The sequence below is a fragment of the Oryctolagus cuniculus genome, chromosome 19 (genome assembly GCF_051225735.1).
Source record: "Oryctolagus cuniculus isolate XC-2025 breed Fujian yellow rabbit chromosome 19, ASM5122573v1, whole genome shotgun sequence".
In the NCBI taxonomy this organism is placed as follows: domain Eukaryota; kingdom Metazoa; phylum Chordata; class Mammalia; order Lagomorpha; family Leporidae; genus Oryctolagus; species Oryctolagus cuniculus.
The window spans coordinates 62,114,517-62,131,490 of NC_142885.1; the positions used below are offsets into that span (position 1 = coordinate 62,114,517).

Here is a 16,974-nt window from a genome sequence, read left to right on the forward strand (position 1 = left end):
TCCCCGAGGCAGCGCTGGCCCCTTGACATTAACCTGAACCGAAGGCCAGGCTCCGGCACGACGTGATCCTCCGGGCCCGTCCCGTTCTCCAGGCTTCCCAGAGGGGCATCTGTGCACGAAAACAAACAGAAGGGAGGTCAGGCTTTCGTTTCCACGCCACGTTCTCCGTGGGACGAGGACACCAGCAGATGCTGCCTCACCTGCAGTCGGCTGACTTTCTGGGGTCTCATCCCACCCCACCACTGCCCGCACCCTGCACCCTGCGTGTCCATCTGCGGCTAGTTTCATGTCTCAGACATCATGTCACCCTGGGTACCAGTCAGTGACAGGAGGCCCCATGCTCTCATTTAACCTGTGACCCTTTGGACCCTGAGTCATGTGGAATCACGCACGAAATCCACGACCTTTCAGGGAGGACCTCAGAATGAGGGAAGAATAAACAGCAGGAAAACACAAACACACACACACACACACACACACACACACACACACACACACACACAAATCGGCTCCTGCTTGCAGTGACCTGAGGGGGACACTAGGGGGCAGCATGGTCAAGCCGCTGAGGATGTCTGCGGCTGAGTGGCCCATTCGTGATGGTCATACATGCATTAGCCGCTACTCAAGTCTCCTAGCAGGACAAAGGGCCAACTCATGAGCCTCTCCCTGGATGATGACATTAAGATCAGTGTTACCCAAGAGAACCTCTGCCCATTCAAGAAAAAATCTCACAAGGGAAGCAGAGGTGCCCTGTGTCAAGGATGGACGGAGCACGTCCCACGGCTTCCCTGAGCCATGGCCCTCGGGCCTGGCTGAGCCACATCAAAACTGCTCAAGCTCTTACCGGCTGAACTTAAGGGAACTTAAGGGGATAAAAAAAAATTTCTCAACTTTTTCTTCTGCCTGCTTTCCAACTCACTCAATTCTTTCAAGAAATTTGTAGGGGAAATTAAAAGTGCCTATGCCCCCACCTTCCATGCTACCCACCACCTTGGTTAGCTTAGGGGTGCAGGCTCTGCCCTACTGCTTAGGTCCGGTTCCCTGCTGCCCAGCTTTGATTGAGCAGGCTTCTGGGCCTCTCTGCCCCTCAGCTACAACAGAAGACGTAATGTCTGCCATATAACGCTTTAGAAACGCCAACCACGTACTTAGGTGTGATACTTCAACTCGGCTGCATGACGGACGCTGGCCGCTTCAGGTTCTCACCCTCCTGGTCACCTGGGCCTGCTCTCGGGGGACCCACAGAGACCTTCCCTCAGCACCCGCCTGCCCCCACCACCACCACCATCCACAGCGCACCTGCGTGATGCACCTCTCCCTAACCTTGCTGCCACGCATGGCCCTGTCTCCCTGGGCAGATCTGGCCAAGGCTTCACCACAGCCAGCTCCCCACCCCTCCTTGTGAGACGGCTCCCCCGGGACACCCTGCTGAGCCCACTGACCACCCTGACCTCAGACCTGCCCGACTCACACCCTCCATCCCCAGGGATGTAAGCTCAGGACAGCGTGACCCCACCATCCCCACCACCACAGGGCCAGCTGCCGTCCAGAGCTTTCCATGTACCCTCGCATGGCACCCTGGTCCAAAGGTGCAACACAGGCGCTGCCCTGCCCCCAGGGGCCTTCCAGAGCAGGGAACCTGGTTTCTGGGTCATCCCTGCTGATCCAACTCATCTCCAGCTGTCAGAATCCACTTTCTGAATCAAAGGCAGAGACGCCAAAGCACAATATGGACACCCTGGCTGGAACATAGCAATGAAGCCAACCGCTGGGCATCGGAGTGCTGCTGGTTCGGCTCCAGCTGACTTCCTAGCAGGCCCCTCCCAATGCAGGGATGGAGACCGACTCGCGCCATGCTGCACAGAGCCCTCCCACTTGTGCTGAAGGCCTCTCTGGCACCGGGACTACAGTTACCCTCATTCTGCACGAGGACAGGACGCCCGAGGACTTCGGTGACTGGTTCATGTCACAGAGATACGTGCAAGGACTTCAGGTCCGGCCACACTGCTGAGCGCTCGCCCAGCCCCTCTGCACGTCCTGGCACCCCTGCCTTGGCACCACTGCCCACTCCGGGCCTTCTAGCCCACTACCATTTTTCCAGTGCCACGTGTCCACTCCCTTCAGCACATGCATCTTGCACCCACTGCACCCATCCAACCACCCGTCAGCAAGGGTTCACCAAGGCACAGCTGTGGGCCGGGCACTGGCCAGGTCCAGGGCCACACTGGAAGTGACACAGACCCAGTTCCGTGCTCCTCGTGGCCCTCCCATTCCAGCAGGGGCACAGGGTCAGTGGGTAACGACACGGACCCAGCGCTGTGGCCGTGGGAGACACAGGAGTGACCCCTCACAGGAGGGGCCCAGAAGCCTTCTCCAAGAAGGCAACACTGGAGCAGCAGGAAGCCCCTGGGGCTGCACGAGCCAGAGGAACAGGCGGAGACCGGCTGGGGCTCCGTTTCAGGAAGTGGAAGCAGCTGGCACCGCTGCGGCAGCAGGCAAAGGGGAAATGGGAGGAAGTCAGGCCAGCAGTGTCGGTGGGGCCCAGGGCGGGCCACTCTGGGAGTCTGGAATTCAATCCAGGTGCAGTTGAAATGATGGCTGAAGGAAGGACTGGCTGCTGACTAATAAAGAAAGGAGGGAGGGAACGAGGGAGGGAGGGAGCTAGGGAGGGAGGGAGGACAGACATCAGCCAACAGCAGATGCGGGGGCCGGCACTGTGGCGCAGTAGGTTAATCGTCCACCAGCGACGCTGGCATCCTATATGGGTGCTGGTTCGAGTCCCAGATGCTCCTCTTCTGATCCAGCTCTCTGCTATGGCCTGGGAAAGCAGTAGAAGACAGCCCAAGTCCTTTGTGCCACTGCACTCATGTGGGAGACCTGGAAGAAGCTCCTGGCTTTGGATCAGCACAGCTCTGGCTGTTGCAGCCAACTGGGGAGTGAACCAGTGGATGGAAGACCTTTCTCTGTCTCTCTCTCTCTCTCTCTGTCTGTAACTCTACCTCTTAAATAAATAAATAAAATCTTTTTGAAAGAAAGAAAGGGGGGGGAGAGAGGGGAGGGGAGGGGAGGGGAGGAGAGGGGAGTGGAAGAAGGAAGAAGGGAAGAAGGGAAGGGGGAGAAGGGGGAAGGGGAGAAGGGGAGAAAGGGGAAGGGAGGGAGGGAGGGAGGGAGGGAAGGAGGGAAGGAGGGAAGGAAGGAGTAAACACAAACATGCAGCCAGCATCCTGGCACAGCAGGTTATACTGAACCTGAGACCAGTTCAAGCCTCAGCGGCTCCATTTCTGATTCAGTTCCCTCCTCATGTTCCTGGAAAAGCAGTGGAAGAAAGCCCAAGTACTTGAGCCGCTATCTCCCATGTGGGAGACCTGGATGGAGTTCCTGGCTCCTGGCTTCAGCCTGGCCCAGATCTAGCTGTTGTGACCACTTGGGATGGAAGATCTTTCTATCTCTCTCTGCCCCCTTTATCACTCTGCCTTTCAAACAAATATTTCAAAAGAAGAGTAGAAGCTGACATAGTATGGTTAAAAATCTACTTTGCGGCCGGCGCCGCGGCTCACTAGGCTAATCCTCCGCCTAGCGGCGCCGGCACACCAGGTTCTAGTCCCGGTTGGGGCGCCGGATTCTGTCCCGGTTGCCCCTCTTCCAGGCCAGCCCTCTGCTGTGGCCAGGGAGTGCAGTGGAGGATGGCCCAGGTGCTTGGGCCCTGCACCCCATGGGAGACCAGGAAAAGCACCTGGCTCCTGGCTCCTGCCATCGGATCAGCGCGGTGCGCCGGCCGCAGTGCGCCAGCCGCGGCGGCCATTGGAGGGTGAACCAACGGCAAAGGAAGACCTTTCTCTCTGTCTCTCTCTCTCACTGTCCACTCTGCCTGTCAAAAAAAAAAAAAATCTACTTTGCAGGACTGGCACCGTGGCGTAGCAGGTAAAGCCACTGCCTGCAGTGCCGGCATCCCATATGGGCGCTGGGTCAAGTCCTGGCTGCTCCACTTCTGATCCAGCTCTCTGCTATGGCCTGAGAAAGAAGACGGCCCAAGTCCTTGGGCCCCTGCACCCATGTGGGAGACCTGGAAGAAGCTCCGGCTTCAGATTGGTGCAGCTCCAGCTGTTGCAACCAATTGGGGAGTGAACAGACGGATAGAAGATCTCTCTCTCTCTCTGCCTCTCCCTCTCTCTGTGTTTAACTCCAACTTCCAAACAAATAAATGAATCTTTAAAAAATATTTACTTTGCAATGGCCTAGGCAAGAGTTGACAATGATGGGCTGGCGCTATGATGTAGCGGACAAAGCTGCCACCTATGATGTCTGCATCCCATATGCCAACCATTTCGTGTCCTGACTGCTCTACTTCCAATCCGTCTCCCTGCTAAAGCACCCTGGGAAAGCAGTAGAAGATGGCCTAAGTTCTTGGGCCCCTACACCTGCATGGGAGACCTGGAAAAAGCTCCTGGTTCCTGGCTTTGGATCAGCCAGCTCTGGTCATTGCGGCCATCTGGGCAGTGAACCAGTGGTTGGAAGACCTTTCTGTGACTCTACGTCTCAAATAAATAAAATCTTTAAAAAAAAAAAAAAAAAAAAGAGCAGGAACACTGGATCGTGACAAGAACAAAACCATCAACCCTGTGTGAATGCACTTAGACTCACACTCAGCGCAGTGCCCCGCCAGCCACCACAGGTCTCGACACTCCAGAGTCAGCAATCAGATCCCAGCAGCGCTGCAACCCCAGACCCGAGGTCAGGTTGTGGAGAAGTGCAAGAACCTGACACTTGCTGGGGAGAAGGAAGTCTGAGACTCAGGCTACGAACAGACCTAAGGAAGTCCTCAGAAACCGGCTGGGCACTTACGACACACTCAGCCCCTCTGAGGACAACAGCCACGCCACAGCAGACACGTGCTGTGCCCAAGCCTGCAGCTCCTCAACTGGGGGCTGTGCTGGGGCCCTGGGCTGTGCCTCCCCTCTGAGTCACTCCCTAACCCAGGAGACGCAGCTCCAGGGAAGTCCCTACCCCACCGGGCCGCCTCTGCCGGACCTGGGATGCCCGTGCCTTTCAGGGTTCCCTTCCTCCCCCTTCCCCTCTCCCAAGCTCTAGCTGTGGAGCACACAGAGCGGGAGGACACTGGGTTCCACGGGCACCCACCTCATCACACCATGAACGGCAGACAGCAAGGCCCCAGGCGCAGCCCCCGACGGCCCCGAAGTTCTGATGGTCTGCAGGAGCCCCGGCCAGACACAAGGGAGCCACGTGAGACACAGCAGCCTGCCTGCCGCTCGCGCCTCCAAGCTCAGCAATCATTCACAAACCAAACAGCAAGGTCCCCTCGGCGGAGCACAAGACAAGGTGAGGAGCTGAATCATGCGCTGGAGGCCGCGGACGCACGCTGGGCGTCCCGGCACTCTGCAAGCCCACCCCTCCTCAGACACCCTGCCTGCGGCTACGCTGAATGGGGGGCGGGGGGCACGTGGAGCAAGGGTGCCCCGGGGAGACACAGGACTTGGCATCCCAGCTGCACACACCAGTGAAGCCCACCAGGCTGCCTCCCCCTCCCCCTGGAGACTTCAGCAGAGACCCAGGAAGAAGCTGCAGCTGCTCCAGAAGCTGGCGTGGCTGAGGCCGTGGCCCTGGCACCTCAGCCAAGTTCAAGCTGAGAGGGGAGAGAGGGCAGCGCTCACAGCGGCATGTACAGGACAAGCCAGGAGGCCAGCAGCACCTCACCACCCCGGCTCCTGAGCCCACGCGCCTGCTGTCACAGCACCGCCTCCTTAGCGTGGCCTCACAGAGCCAGGGGAGACACCTTGAGTCCAGGGTGGGTGACCACCACACACTGAGAGGCAGCAATAACCACAACTCATCTGGTAAGCCAGCCAATGCTGACAGACACAGAGGCCTCCTCTGACAGCCGGCGATGCAGATGCTCAGAGCGGGAACTCATGCTCGTTCATACGGAACATTCTAGAACCAATACTGGGTGGGACCCGGCTATGTCCCTCCTCGTCTCTGTCTGAGCTGTGTTGAGTGGGGGCTTCTGCTCTCAGCTGAGTGACAGAACAGCCTGACGGCCAGCTCCAATTTCAACAGTCTCCTGCGCAGCTGCGGGGCCCTACTGGAGAAGGGGGACTCAGTGGGGCCAGGGCCTCGGTGGCACTGGCGTGCTTCTGTGCGCAGAGGAAGGGGCACTTCCCTGCACGCCCATCCGCGCCCTCCCTCCCGTGACCTGCTCTAGACAAAGACAACAGTAACAAACCACACACAGTGCCCTCCCCCAAGTGAAGTGGCACAGAAACACTCACAGTGACCAAAGGCAGCTTTCCCGGGCTGATGCTGACCCCAGCACTGCTCCAGTCTGCACAAGACCAGGGCCTTACGGGCTGGGGTTCAGCCACCTGCTTACAGCTCCCAACAGGCGAAAGGATGGCTGCTACTTGTGGTCGACTTCTACCCGGCCAAGTTCAAACAGCCACCGTCAAGGGGAGAAGAACCAGGCAGGGGCTTCCTAGGGGCCCTGAGCCAGCTCTGCCTGCCCTCTCTCAGCCAAGAGCACCCAGACACCCAGGTTCTGAGAAGCCAAGCCTGGCTCACCTGTGCAGCTCAGCAAGCCCCTCCTGCTGGAGCCCCGGGCCTCCTGTCCCCTTCCTACCTGGGACAGGTAACTCAGGCACCCCTGCTGGTTCTGGCAGCCAGCGCTCTCACTGCAGGAAAGCAATGGTCAGGAAACACCCACCTGCTGGGCTGTAGGAGCCCACGCCGCTGACCGGGAAGAGGACGTCGGCATCACCGTGCAGCACTTGGAGTGGAGCCCAGCCGTGCATCTGGGAGAGGCAGCCGTTCCCATCCAGGGGCCTAAGGGCAAAGAACACAGCTGTGTGACAGCGCCAAGGGCCGAGGGCTCAGGACTCACCGCGAGACCCGCTGGGCCTCCACCAGTGCCCTCCTGGGAACTGATCAGGCCAGGATGGGGCTGAAAAAGAAAGGTGAGGACTGGCAGGGGGAGCACGCAGACCAGGTTCAGAGCCCTGGCATCTAATCTTCCCCAGCACCAGCTGGAAGCCCCACTGCGTTCACCACTGGGAGAAGAAGAGCCTGCAAACTGTGTCCATCCTGCCTTCCTGAAGCATGCAGACAGAAATCCCACAAAAAGGTGTGGAGTGACAGCTGGACTCACGGGGCTGCGGGACAACCGTGGGAGGCTGGCTGCCTTGAGGAAGGGAGACCCGAGAGAGCTGAAGGGAGCCGAGGCACTGCAGTGAAGAGGGGCCCAGGGCTGGGGGACTGGCGGGGAGGGAGCGACGCGTGTGAAATGCTGAAGCGGGAGCAGGTGCACGTGCTGCAGGTCAAGAAGGGACAGCAGCCCCATGACCTGACCTGGAGCTGCTTTGCTTCACTGGCTGCCAGTCCCTCGCGGGTAAAAGGACAGAGTGAGACCAGGTCAAGCCGGGGTCCCTTCCAACAGAGGGAGTCAGCTCAAGTATTAACCAAACTCGTAACATCTGATCCTCAAAGTACAACAGCAACTCGCGCGATCTTTGCAGCGCCAGGCTGGCGCATCGGCCTCTGAGCAACCAGGAAACACTAACAAAGTCACCCTGCCTCTCACTGAAGACAGCCTCGGGTACCACAGTCCTACCTGCTCCACAGAGGAAGGAAACAGGGGGACAGGGAACCGGAAAGGCAAGGAGGGAGGGAAAGGAAGCTCAGCTGATGATGAGCTGGTCCTCAGAACCAAGGCTGCAGGATTCGAGCTCTGGTCTCCCAATCATCATGGCGGCCCTCCCGCCTCCGACCAACCACGTGGCATTACACGGATGGCTCTTCTCTGCAAAGGGTCCAACAGGAAATATTTCAGGCTTGTGGCATGCTCTTCTTTGTTGGTGTTTCTCTGCAGCCCTTGAAAATGTAACCACCATTCCTACGTTGGGGGCGGACTGGCTTGTCCTGCATCTGGGACCAGCTTTCGGCCATTGAGCACCCAGCAGGAAATATAGGACTAACAGAATTTTGCCAATTTTATCATTTAATTCTGCGGGTCCTGCAAAGGGACTCCCAGACTGCACTGTGGGGGCCCAAGACAGCTGCTTTCACCTGTGCCCTGGCAGCAGAGCCCAGCGTGGGTGGAGTCTTCAGCAGACATGGTGGGGCCTGTGGCACCCTGAGGCTCTGAACTAGCAGCTGGGGACCAAGGGGGACCAGTGCCCAGAGGCGGCCAGGGGTGCCCTTTCAGAAACCGGCAAAAACAGCCAGTCGAAGCCCAGGCCATTCTGCTTGTTTCTAAGACAACTCTTCCTGCTTCCCAGTGACAGGTGCGACTCCAGGGACACCAGGCCACCACAGGATAAGTCTCCCTGCCCAAGCACAAGTGGGCCCCCAAAGTCCACTGCCTTGAAGGGAGTAAGTGATCCCAAAGCGACTGGCAATACAGAGATGGCCTCAGAATACGGCACTGTGATGGCAGGAAAAATACCAAGGACGGCTGCTAGTCACCCGAACAGTATGACACGTATTTTATCACCTGGACAACGCCAAAAAGATGAGGGGGCAAGAAAACCCGGCCACAGTCACATTACCCAGAATACACCAGCTGAGAGGCCGATGCGTGCACTTCTTTCTTCTGTTGCTGTGTACACTTGCATTCACACGGATGTAATCAAAGTCAACACAGAACTTTCCATCTTGTATTCACCACTTAATAGTAACTCTCAGTTCATTTTCATACTACTGGGGACTCTTCAAACATCACTTTGCGATGTTCACAATCCTAGGGGAGCACACGCGGCCCAGTGGTTAAGCCGCTGGTTGGGACACGGCATCCCACATCATGTGCTTGGGCTCAGTTGCAAGTTCTGGCTCCTGATTCCAGCTTCCTGCCATGCAGATCCTGGGAGGCAGCAGCAGGCTCATGGCGTGAATGTCTGCCACCCACTTGGGAGACCTGGATGAGCTCCTGGCTCCTGCCTTCAGCTCAGCCCAGTCCTGGCCATTGCAGGCATTTTGAGAGTGAACCGGTCGACAGGAGCTCTTGGTCTGTCTCTCACATCAATACAAAAAAATTTAAAGACATGTTTGAGACCGTTAACATGAAGGTGCCAGGCTTGAACCACAAAGTGTTCCGCTGCTGTTCACCTGTGGTTGCCACCTCAGCCCCAGGGCGTAGCTTCTCTCAATGAGGTTTGGTTTCCAGAGCCGAGTATGTCCTCAGGGCAGGTTCTCAGCAGTGCCAGTGCTCAATCAAGCAGGATCAACACTTTCCAGCTCCCGACAGTCTGTCAAACTGTCTTCCCCCAGGGCTGCCAAGTGCTGGCAGCTGTGAGGACAGTCCCCATGCACGGCCCTCTACGCCAGCTCATTCTTCCCACAGACTGAAACCTGCTGCGTGCCTGGACCTGAGGACCCCCTGGGGACAAGCCTGCCCACCCTGCACGCTTCCACCAGGGTGCTAAGCCAGGATCCACCTTTTCCCTGCTCGACTTTCAGATCTTGGCAGAGGCAGTGGTTTGGCATAGCGGTTGGGTCCTGATGCCCATATCCCACATCGGAGTGTCTGGGTTCAAGTTCCAGTTCCACTCCCAATTCCAGCTTCCTGCTAACACGCTGGGTGATAGTAGGTAATTGCTCAAGTACTAGGATCTTGCCACCCATGTGGGAGACCTAGACTGAGTCCCTGGATCCTGGCTTCAGCCTTGCGCAGCCCTGGCAATGGCAGGCACTTGGGGAGTGAACCAGCAGATGGCAGCATCCTCGTTCTCTCTATATACATCTCTCCCTCACTGCCTCCCAACCCCCTTTCTTTCTGTGCCCTGGAAATAAATTTTATTTTTTATTAAATAAATCTTGGCAACTATGATGAGAAAATATGGTGTCTTGTTTCACTTTTCACTTGCTTAATTGCTAGTGAAATGCAATTTTTTGCATATTTTAATTCTTTTGTTATAGAACACACAAAAAGTGATAGTAAAAAAAAAAAAAACTTTCTGGGGCCAGTGCTGTGGTACAGTAGGCTAAGCCTCTGCTGTGGCACTGGCATCCCATAAGGGCACTGGTTCATGTCCTGGCCTCTCCTCTTCTGATCTAGCTCTCTGCTATGGCCTAGGAAAGCAGTAGAAGGTGGCCCAAGCACTTGGGTCCCCTGCACCCATCTGAGAAACCTGGAAGAACCTGCTGGCTCCTGGCTTCAGATGGCCCTGCTCCAGCTGTTGTGGCCATTTGGGGAGTGAACCAGCAGATGGAAGACCTTTCTCTCTCTGTCTCCCCCTCTCTCTGTCTATAACTCTACCTCTCAAATAAATAAGTGAAATCTTTAAAAAAAAAGAACTTTCTATAATAAAAACATTATACCCTTTGAAAAATACACTCAGAAAACAAAAGGCAAAGATAATGTGGCTACTATTGAGGCAGGAGGGACAAGAGGTTTCCTTGGCCATCAAAGAAGGATTTCATCATTGGTACACAGAGGAGTAAGCCTACTTTTAGCCAACAGATCACATGAAAGACAACAGTGCCCCCAAGTTAGCCAGAGGCCATGGCCGACCACACTGAGCTGCCCTGGCCTGGCCATGGCCCCCACGCCCTGTGCACTGCAGGCCCTGGGCCTTTCCCATGACCCTGAGCTGAGAATCAGAACCAAGGTATCACTCAGTAGGCCACCTCGTTCCACGGCTCTTCCCCGGCTCGCTCTGCAGATTGTTCAATCAGGATCCCCCTATGCCAGAGCGAGGCCGTCCACAGTCCCAGGAAGGCCCCATGGCCGTGGTGGGCCCAGGCCATGCAGGCCACCCTGCACTGTTCTGTGCTTTTACACATCACAATGCTGGTGATCACCCCCTCCAGGCTCCACTGAGTGACACCAGCAGGCCAGGAGAAGAATGACTGTGTTGAGGCCACGGAGCCATGGGTGATACCCCTGAGAGACTTCTCTACAGAGCCAGAGAATCCAGGTGGGGATTTCCCCACAGGCCTAGACTAAGCACTAACGGCAGCTGGGTGGTTAACTGTCTGGCCTGCACCATGGGACCCAGATATTTGGTCCACACCATTCCAGACGTTTCTGTAAGGCTGTTTTCAGGTGAGACTAATGTTGAAATCAGTAGTGTTCTGAGTAAAGCAGAAAACCCCACAAGATTTGGGCAAGCCACACCTGCAGATGGCCTCAATAGGAAGAGGCTGACCCCTCAGAGCATGAAGGACTCTGCCAGCCATCCGCCTGTGGACCTGACCTGCAGCTCTTCCCTGGTCTCTGCAGCTTTTGAACATGTAGGCCTTCACACTCACATAAGCCAATTCCTTAGAATCAATCAAGACAGGCCGGCATTGTGGCTCAGGGGGCTAAGCTACCACCTACGACACCAGTAACCTCTATGGGCTCCAGTTAGAGTCCCATCTCTTCCATTTCTGACCCATCTCCCTGCTAATGGGCCTGGGAAAGCAGCTGAAGACAGCCCAAGTGCTTGGGACCCTGCACCCATGTGGGAGACCCAGATGAAGCTCCTGGCTCCTGGCTTCGGCCTGGTCCAGACCTGGCCATTGCAGCCATTTTGGTAGTGAGCCAGTGGATGGAAAATTTTCTCCCTCTCCGTCTCCCTCTCCGTCTCCCTCTCCGTCTCCCTCTCCGTCTCCCTCTCGGTCATTCTGCCTTTCAAATAAATAAGTAAATCTTCTTAAATAATCAGGACGGGGTGGGGGGAGTGACAGAAACAAACATGGAAGTAAAGGCAGAATGATAGCAAGAAAGAGAGAAGGGGGCACACGTGCACGTGCGCGCGCACACACACACACACACACACTCACTCAATTCTGTGTCTCTAGAGAACCATGACTAATGCCGCAGGTCACAAGCCTTGGAGCTGACATTCATAAACATTCACACCCTACAAGCAAGAAAAAGTAACCTAACACATAGTTCAGGAGTAGAAAAACAGGCTTGTGCAAGGAAATCTTCATTTCAGAAGGGCTGGCAACAAAAAAGCAAAAACCAACAAAAAGAAATTCCAACAAGCTAAGCCACTCAACCACAGGAGAAACCTTTGGCTCTCCGTGAACAGCAACTACGTTAGAGTGCTGCAAGGGAAAGGAATCAACCAGGGCAGGCACAGAGATAGAGAGATGAGACAGACAGACAGATAGATATAGATAGATGATAGAGGTGGAGAGAGAGAAAGAGGGATGATAGATAGAGGTAGATAGGGGCCAGCGCTGTGGCGTAGAAGGTAAAGCTGCCACCTGTGGTGCCAGCATCCCATATGGGCGCCGGTTTGAGACCCAGCTGCTCTACTTCCAATCCAGCTCTCTGCTGTGGCCTGGGAAAGCAGTGGAAGATGGCCCAAGTCCTTGGGCCCCTGCACCCACGTGGGAGATCCAGAGGAATCTCCTGGCTCCTGGCTTCAGAGCAGTGCAGCTTTGGCTGTTGCAGCCAACTGGGGAGTGAACCAGCAGATGGAAGACCTCTCTCTCTCCCTCTCTCTCTCTGCCTCTCCTTCTCTCTCTGTGTAACTCTTTCAAATAAATAAAATTTAAAAAAAAATTCTTTAAAAAACAAAGAGGTAGATAGAGAGCTAGACAGACAGACAGACAGACAGATGGATTTGTACTGAGACGCCCCACATCTCTAAAAGCTGGAGCCCCAGGGGAGCTGGCAGTGCACTTCAGTGTGGGTCTGGGGTCTGAGCATCAGGACAGCACATGATGGGTGTGACTCCTAGACAAGGGTAAGTCAAGACCAACATCCCAGCTGAAGCTACAGGCAGAAAAGCAATGATCACTCCTTTCCTGGGTTATTTTTTTTTTCAGGCTGCAGCAGATTGGACGATGCCTGACCACACTGGGGAAGGCGTCTACTTTACTAAACCCATCAATTCAAACACTGAGCTCCCCAGGAAACGTCACCCCAGACACATCCAGAAACAGCGCTTCACACTGGCACCCCAACACCCAGTCACGTTGTTGTGGGCACATGCATATTCTCTTCTTTCCAGGTCCCTGTCTCATGCAAAGATACGCATTCTAGGTTGAGACATGTATAAGGTGCACAAAGTTGTAACAAGATACACTGCAAAGGTGAGAAAATGCACACACACACACACACACACACACGAGTGTGGGATGCCCCACATGGACTGCCCAAATGAAGGAAGGGGGAGGTGAGAGAGGGGGACAGGGACAGAGTCAGGGACAAAGATGGGGGTGGGGGAGGGAGAGGGAGAGGGAGAAAGGGAGAGAGAAGGAGGGAGAGAGGGAGGACACGCGCATGCGCAAGCGCTCCCCCATCACTAGCTCTTCTATGAGGTAGGGGGTGGTGCCCCTACGTGCATGAAGGCACGATATCTCCATAAACTCTACATGGAGCTTCACATCCATATTTTTAGGGTGCTCCCCTCCCCTTTGCCAAGTCCCAGATAAAACAGATGCATCCTGGGAAAGGGAGCATTTTGATTGACAGATAAAAGGGTAACATTATTACATTGTGGCATGCAGGGACTTCTAGTTCATTCAGACCTAAACTAGCTACCTAGTCACACCACATCAAAGTGAACACACAAAAGTAACCATCATGTTAACACCCACATAATTATATAGGGACGTGGGAAATACTTCAGATAAGCTTCAGAGCACAGCATGTCTGAACCTAAATCCCAGCTTCACCAATGGCTTTGCACAATCTCAACTCTCCATGGAATCCTGATGTCTCCTTCCCAGGAGGGCAGGGCGGCTATCCTCCTGGGAGGTGTGTGAAGTACCTTGCAGCACGTGGCATCTCACAGATGCTCAGTAAGGTACCACTGCTGACAGGAGTATCCGTGCGAGTGAGGACTAGAGTCAAAGCAGCCAAGGCAGACACTGTCTCATCAGCTAGCGATATAACTGGGCGCCTTAACACCACCGTGAGGTTTCGGTCATACAGAGAATCCGTTTCCATAGTGCAACTGATGCCCCGGGCGCTCTGAAGTCTCAGTGAGGAAGCCAGTGGTTTACCCAGCAATCAGAACAAGCCTGAGGATCGTGACACGAGTGTGTGACAACTGCCACAGCTGACCTCTGTGGCCTTCCTCCATGAGCACGTGGGACAAAGATCCGACCTGCGATGACCTCCTTAACTCAGCAACAACCCACAAGCAGGTGCTGCCATCTGCCCAGGTCTCCCAGGAGGCTAACAGGCTGGGAGGGGAAGGACTTGTCCACCTTAAGCCACATGGGGAGTTAAAACAGGCCCAGGTGGTCTTCACTGCAGGATCCAAGTTTGTTAGGAATGCACTTTTCCACTTTAGGCCTACACCTGCAACAAGCCCCTTCCACAAGCATAAGTCCACAGCAATGGGATGCCAAGGCAGCAACTGCACTTGAGTTACTACAGTTCAGCTCGTACAGACACACACAAAAACTAACCCTGCCTTCCTCCTGAGCATCCTGTGCTCACAGCAAGCAAGAGATGCAGAAAAACCCAGGCCCTTGGGGCCAGTGCTGTGGCGTAGCAGGTAAAGCCACTGCCTGCAGTGCCAGCATCCCGTATGAGTGCCAGTTCAAGTCCTGGCTGCTCCACTTCCATTCCATCTTACCTGGGAAAGCAGCAGAAGATGGCCTAAGTCCTTGGGCCCCTGCACCCACATGGGAGACCCGGAAGAAGCTCCGGGCTCCTGGCCTCAGTTTGGCCCAGCTCTGGCTGTTGCAGCCAACTGGGGAGTAAACCAATGGATGGAAGACCTCTCTCCACCTCTCTACCTCTCCTTCTCTTTCAGTGTAATTCTGACTTTCAAATAAATAAACAAATCTTAAAAAAAAAAAAAAAAAATCCAGGCCCTGGCAACAGGTGGTGTGAGGGACGAACCCAGAACCTCAAGCACACATCTGGACACGAACTTCCTGGTGGGTGTCTGCACGTGCCCTCCTTCCCCGCCCTCGGGTTTCAGGAGAACAGCAAGCTGACGGCCCTCCCTCCTACATCAAGAGCTGGAAAGTCAACAAGCCCACCACCGCCACCTCGCACTCTGATCCCGCCACTGTGCTAGAGAGAAACCGCGGTTCACGCAACTCCATGGTTAAAAGCGGGACTGGAACGTACTTCTCAGGCGACTCCGAGTGGCTGGCGCGCTTCCTCCCGGATGAGTTTGCGTACACGTCGTCCTCGTTGTCGTCCGCGTCTTCATCATCGATGCTTTTCACGTCGAGCTTCTGGTACCCGAACTCCCCATTCAGAGACACAGAGTCGATTTTCCATGAGCTGCTGCTCTGGCTCCCATTGGAGTTTGGCCCAAAGGGGCTTTCAAAGGCGGACATGATGTTGATCGAGGAGCGGTCGGAGTTCTCCTCGGAGCTCTCCCCTGCCCCAGGAATCTTTTTAAAAACGTCCCCAGAGTTCTGCTCATCTTCCTCATCATCAAACGAGATAATGTTGGTCACCTTCTTTTTCTTCTTCCTCTCCTTTTTACTCCTGGCATCTGGCAAAAAAAAGAAAACATGTGAGAATCGAAAGTCACCCCAACAGGATGACCAAGCCAATCCCTTCTTGGCTCTGAAGGAGACTCCACCATTCTGCTAATAAGTAAATATTAAGATGAACTCAGATTATCCTTCAGTCCGTGTGGAAAAAATCTGACTACAGAAGAGTGAGCAAAACGGATGTGGACTTCCACCTCTGGCTTAAACATCTCATACAGTGAGCGTTCAAAGTGTCCTTTCTAAGCTGTCACGTGATGCGCACACTACCATTACTGAAATGATTTCCATTGTTTCACTCAGAAAATATTCTCAAGGCTGGCAGGTGAGACCAGGAAAATCAGTGTGCGAGTTGCAGTGGACTGGTCAGTGGCCACCAACTCCTCACACCCTCTCCAACGGGACTGTGCTGCCCTCCCGATCTGCAGCAGAGTCCACTTCTGCACCCCCTTGTACCTGGGCTGCTCTGGGCTCTGCCCTTCCCTCTACAAAGTGGCAGAGGTAACAATGAGTTCTAGACCCAGGCATGAAATGGTCTCAGAGCCTGTGCCCTGACAGTACCAGTGAAAACAGGCGCTGTCTGCCTCACTGAAGGAATCGTAAGGAACTCAGAGACCCCAGCACCAATCCGAGACACCTGAGTGGTGCCATCTTGCATCCTCCAAGCCAGCCACCTGCTTGAAGCAGCCCCAGAGCAAGTCCGGGGGAGACCAGCAGAAGAACCACCCCCCTCACAACATCAAAACAATGAACTGTGGGCACTGGAAGCCACTACAAGTTAGAGCTGTCTCTCACACGGCAAAGGTTGGCTGGCTCAGAAAGCAGGGCGGCCGTGGGGATCAGGGCTAAGCTGAGCCCTCTGCTTGCCTGACAGAAATCCTCAAACTTGGAGGTGTGACACGTGAGGCCAACTCCAAAACACTCAACCTGTCTAAGCCAAGGCGTGGTGTGGTTAGGGCCTCACTGCAGCTCCGGAAGCCTGACCACCAGTGTGGCAGCGTCCAGGGGGTACAACCTTGCAAAGGAGAAGCCAGCACAAGATATTTGGGTCATGAGGCATCGCCCTGCAGGGGATTAATAATGCTGGGCTCATGGAGCCTCTGCACACCCTGGGAGGCAGCAGGTGATAGCTCAAGTGCTTGGGTCCCTGCCACTTACCTATGACACCAGATCAAACTCAGATCAAAGTCCTGCCTCCTGGCTTCAGCCTAACCCATCCCCGGTTACTTCAGAGACTGGAATATCTCTCTCCCTTTCACTCTGCCTTTCAAATAAATTTTTTTTAAAAAGAAACTTTAAAAAGCAATTTTTCAGAAACAGATGGGACTGATCCTCCTTCGGGGATACGAGCTTCGGAGTCTCTCACACAAAGCCCTCAACAGTTCATTACCCTACATCATCTGCACGAGACCTGCTGGAGAAGCACAAGGCATGACCGAAAGTCACTGTGCACCCAGGAAGCCATGGGATTCTGTCTTCACTACCTCTACTCCTTCCAAAGGACAAACAGGAACACTGCTTGTTTGATGGATTTGGGAATACTGGGACTAAGTACCTAAA

At 54.9% G+C, this 16,974-nt stretch overlaps 1 protein-coding gene across 8 annotated transcripts in view; it reads right to left on the reverse strand.

Annotated features, from left to right (window-relative positions):
* Positions 1–16,974, reverse strand: part of SNX29 (sorting nexin 29) — a 473,360-nt gene that overhangs the window by 364,586 nt on the left and 91,800 nt on the right. For all 8 annotated transcript variants that reach the window (XM_008257737.5, XM_051847819.3, XM_089321668.1 and 5 more), the window contains 3 exons: positions 15,041–15,416; positions 6,719–6,837; positions 34–109 (listed from right to left, as the gene is read on the reverse strand). In XM_008257737.5, coding sequence (XP_008255959.2) covers positions 34–109; positions 6,719–6,837; positions 15,041–15,416 — 571 coding nt within the window. The remainder of the gene's footprint in view (positions 1–33; positions 110–6,718; positions 6,838–15,040; positions 15,417–16,974) is intronic.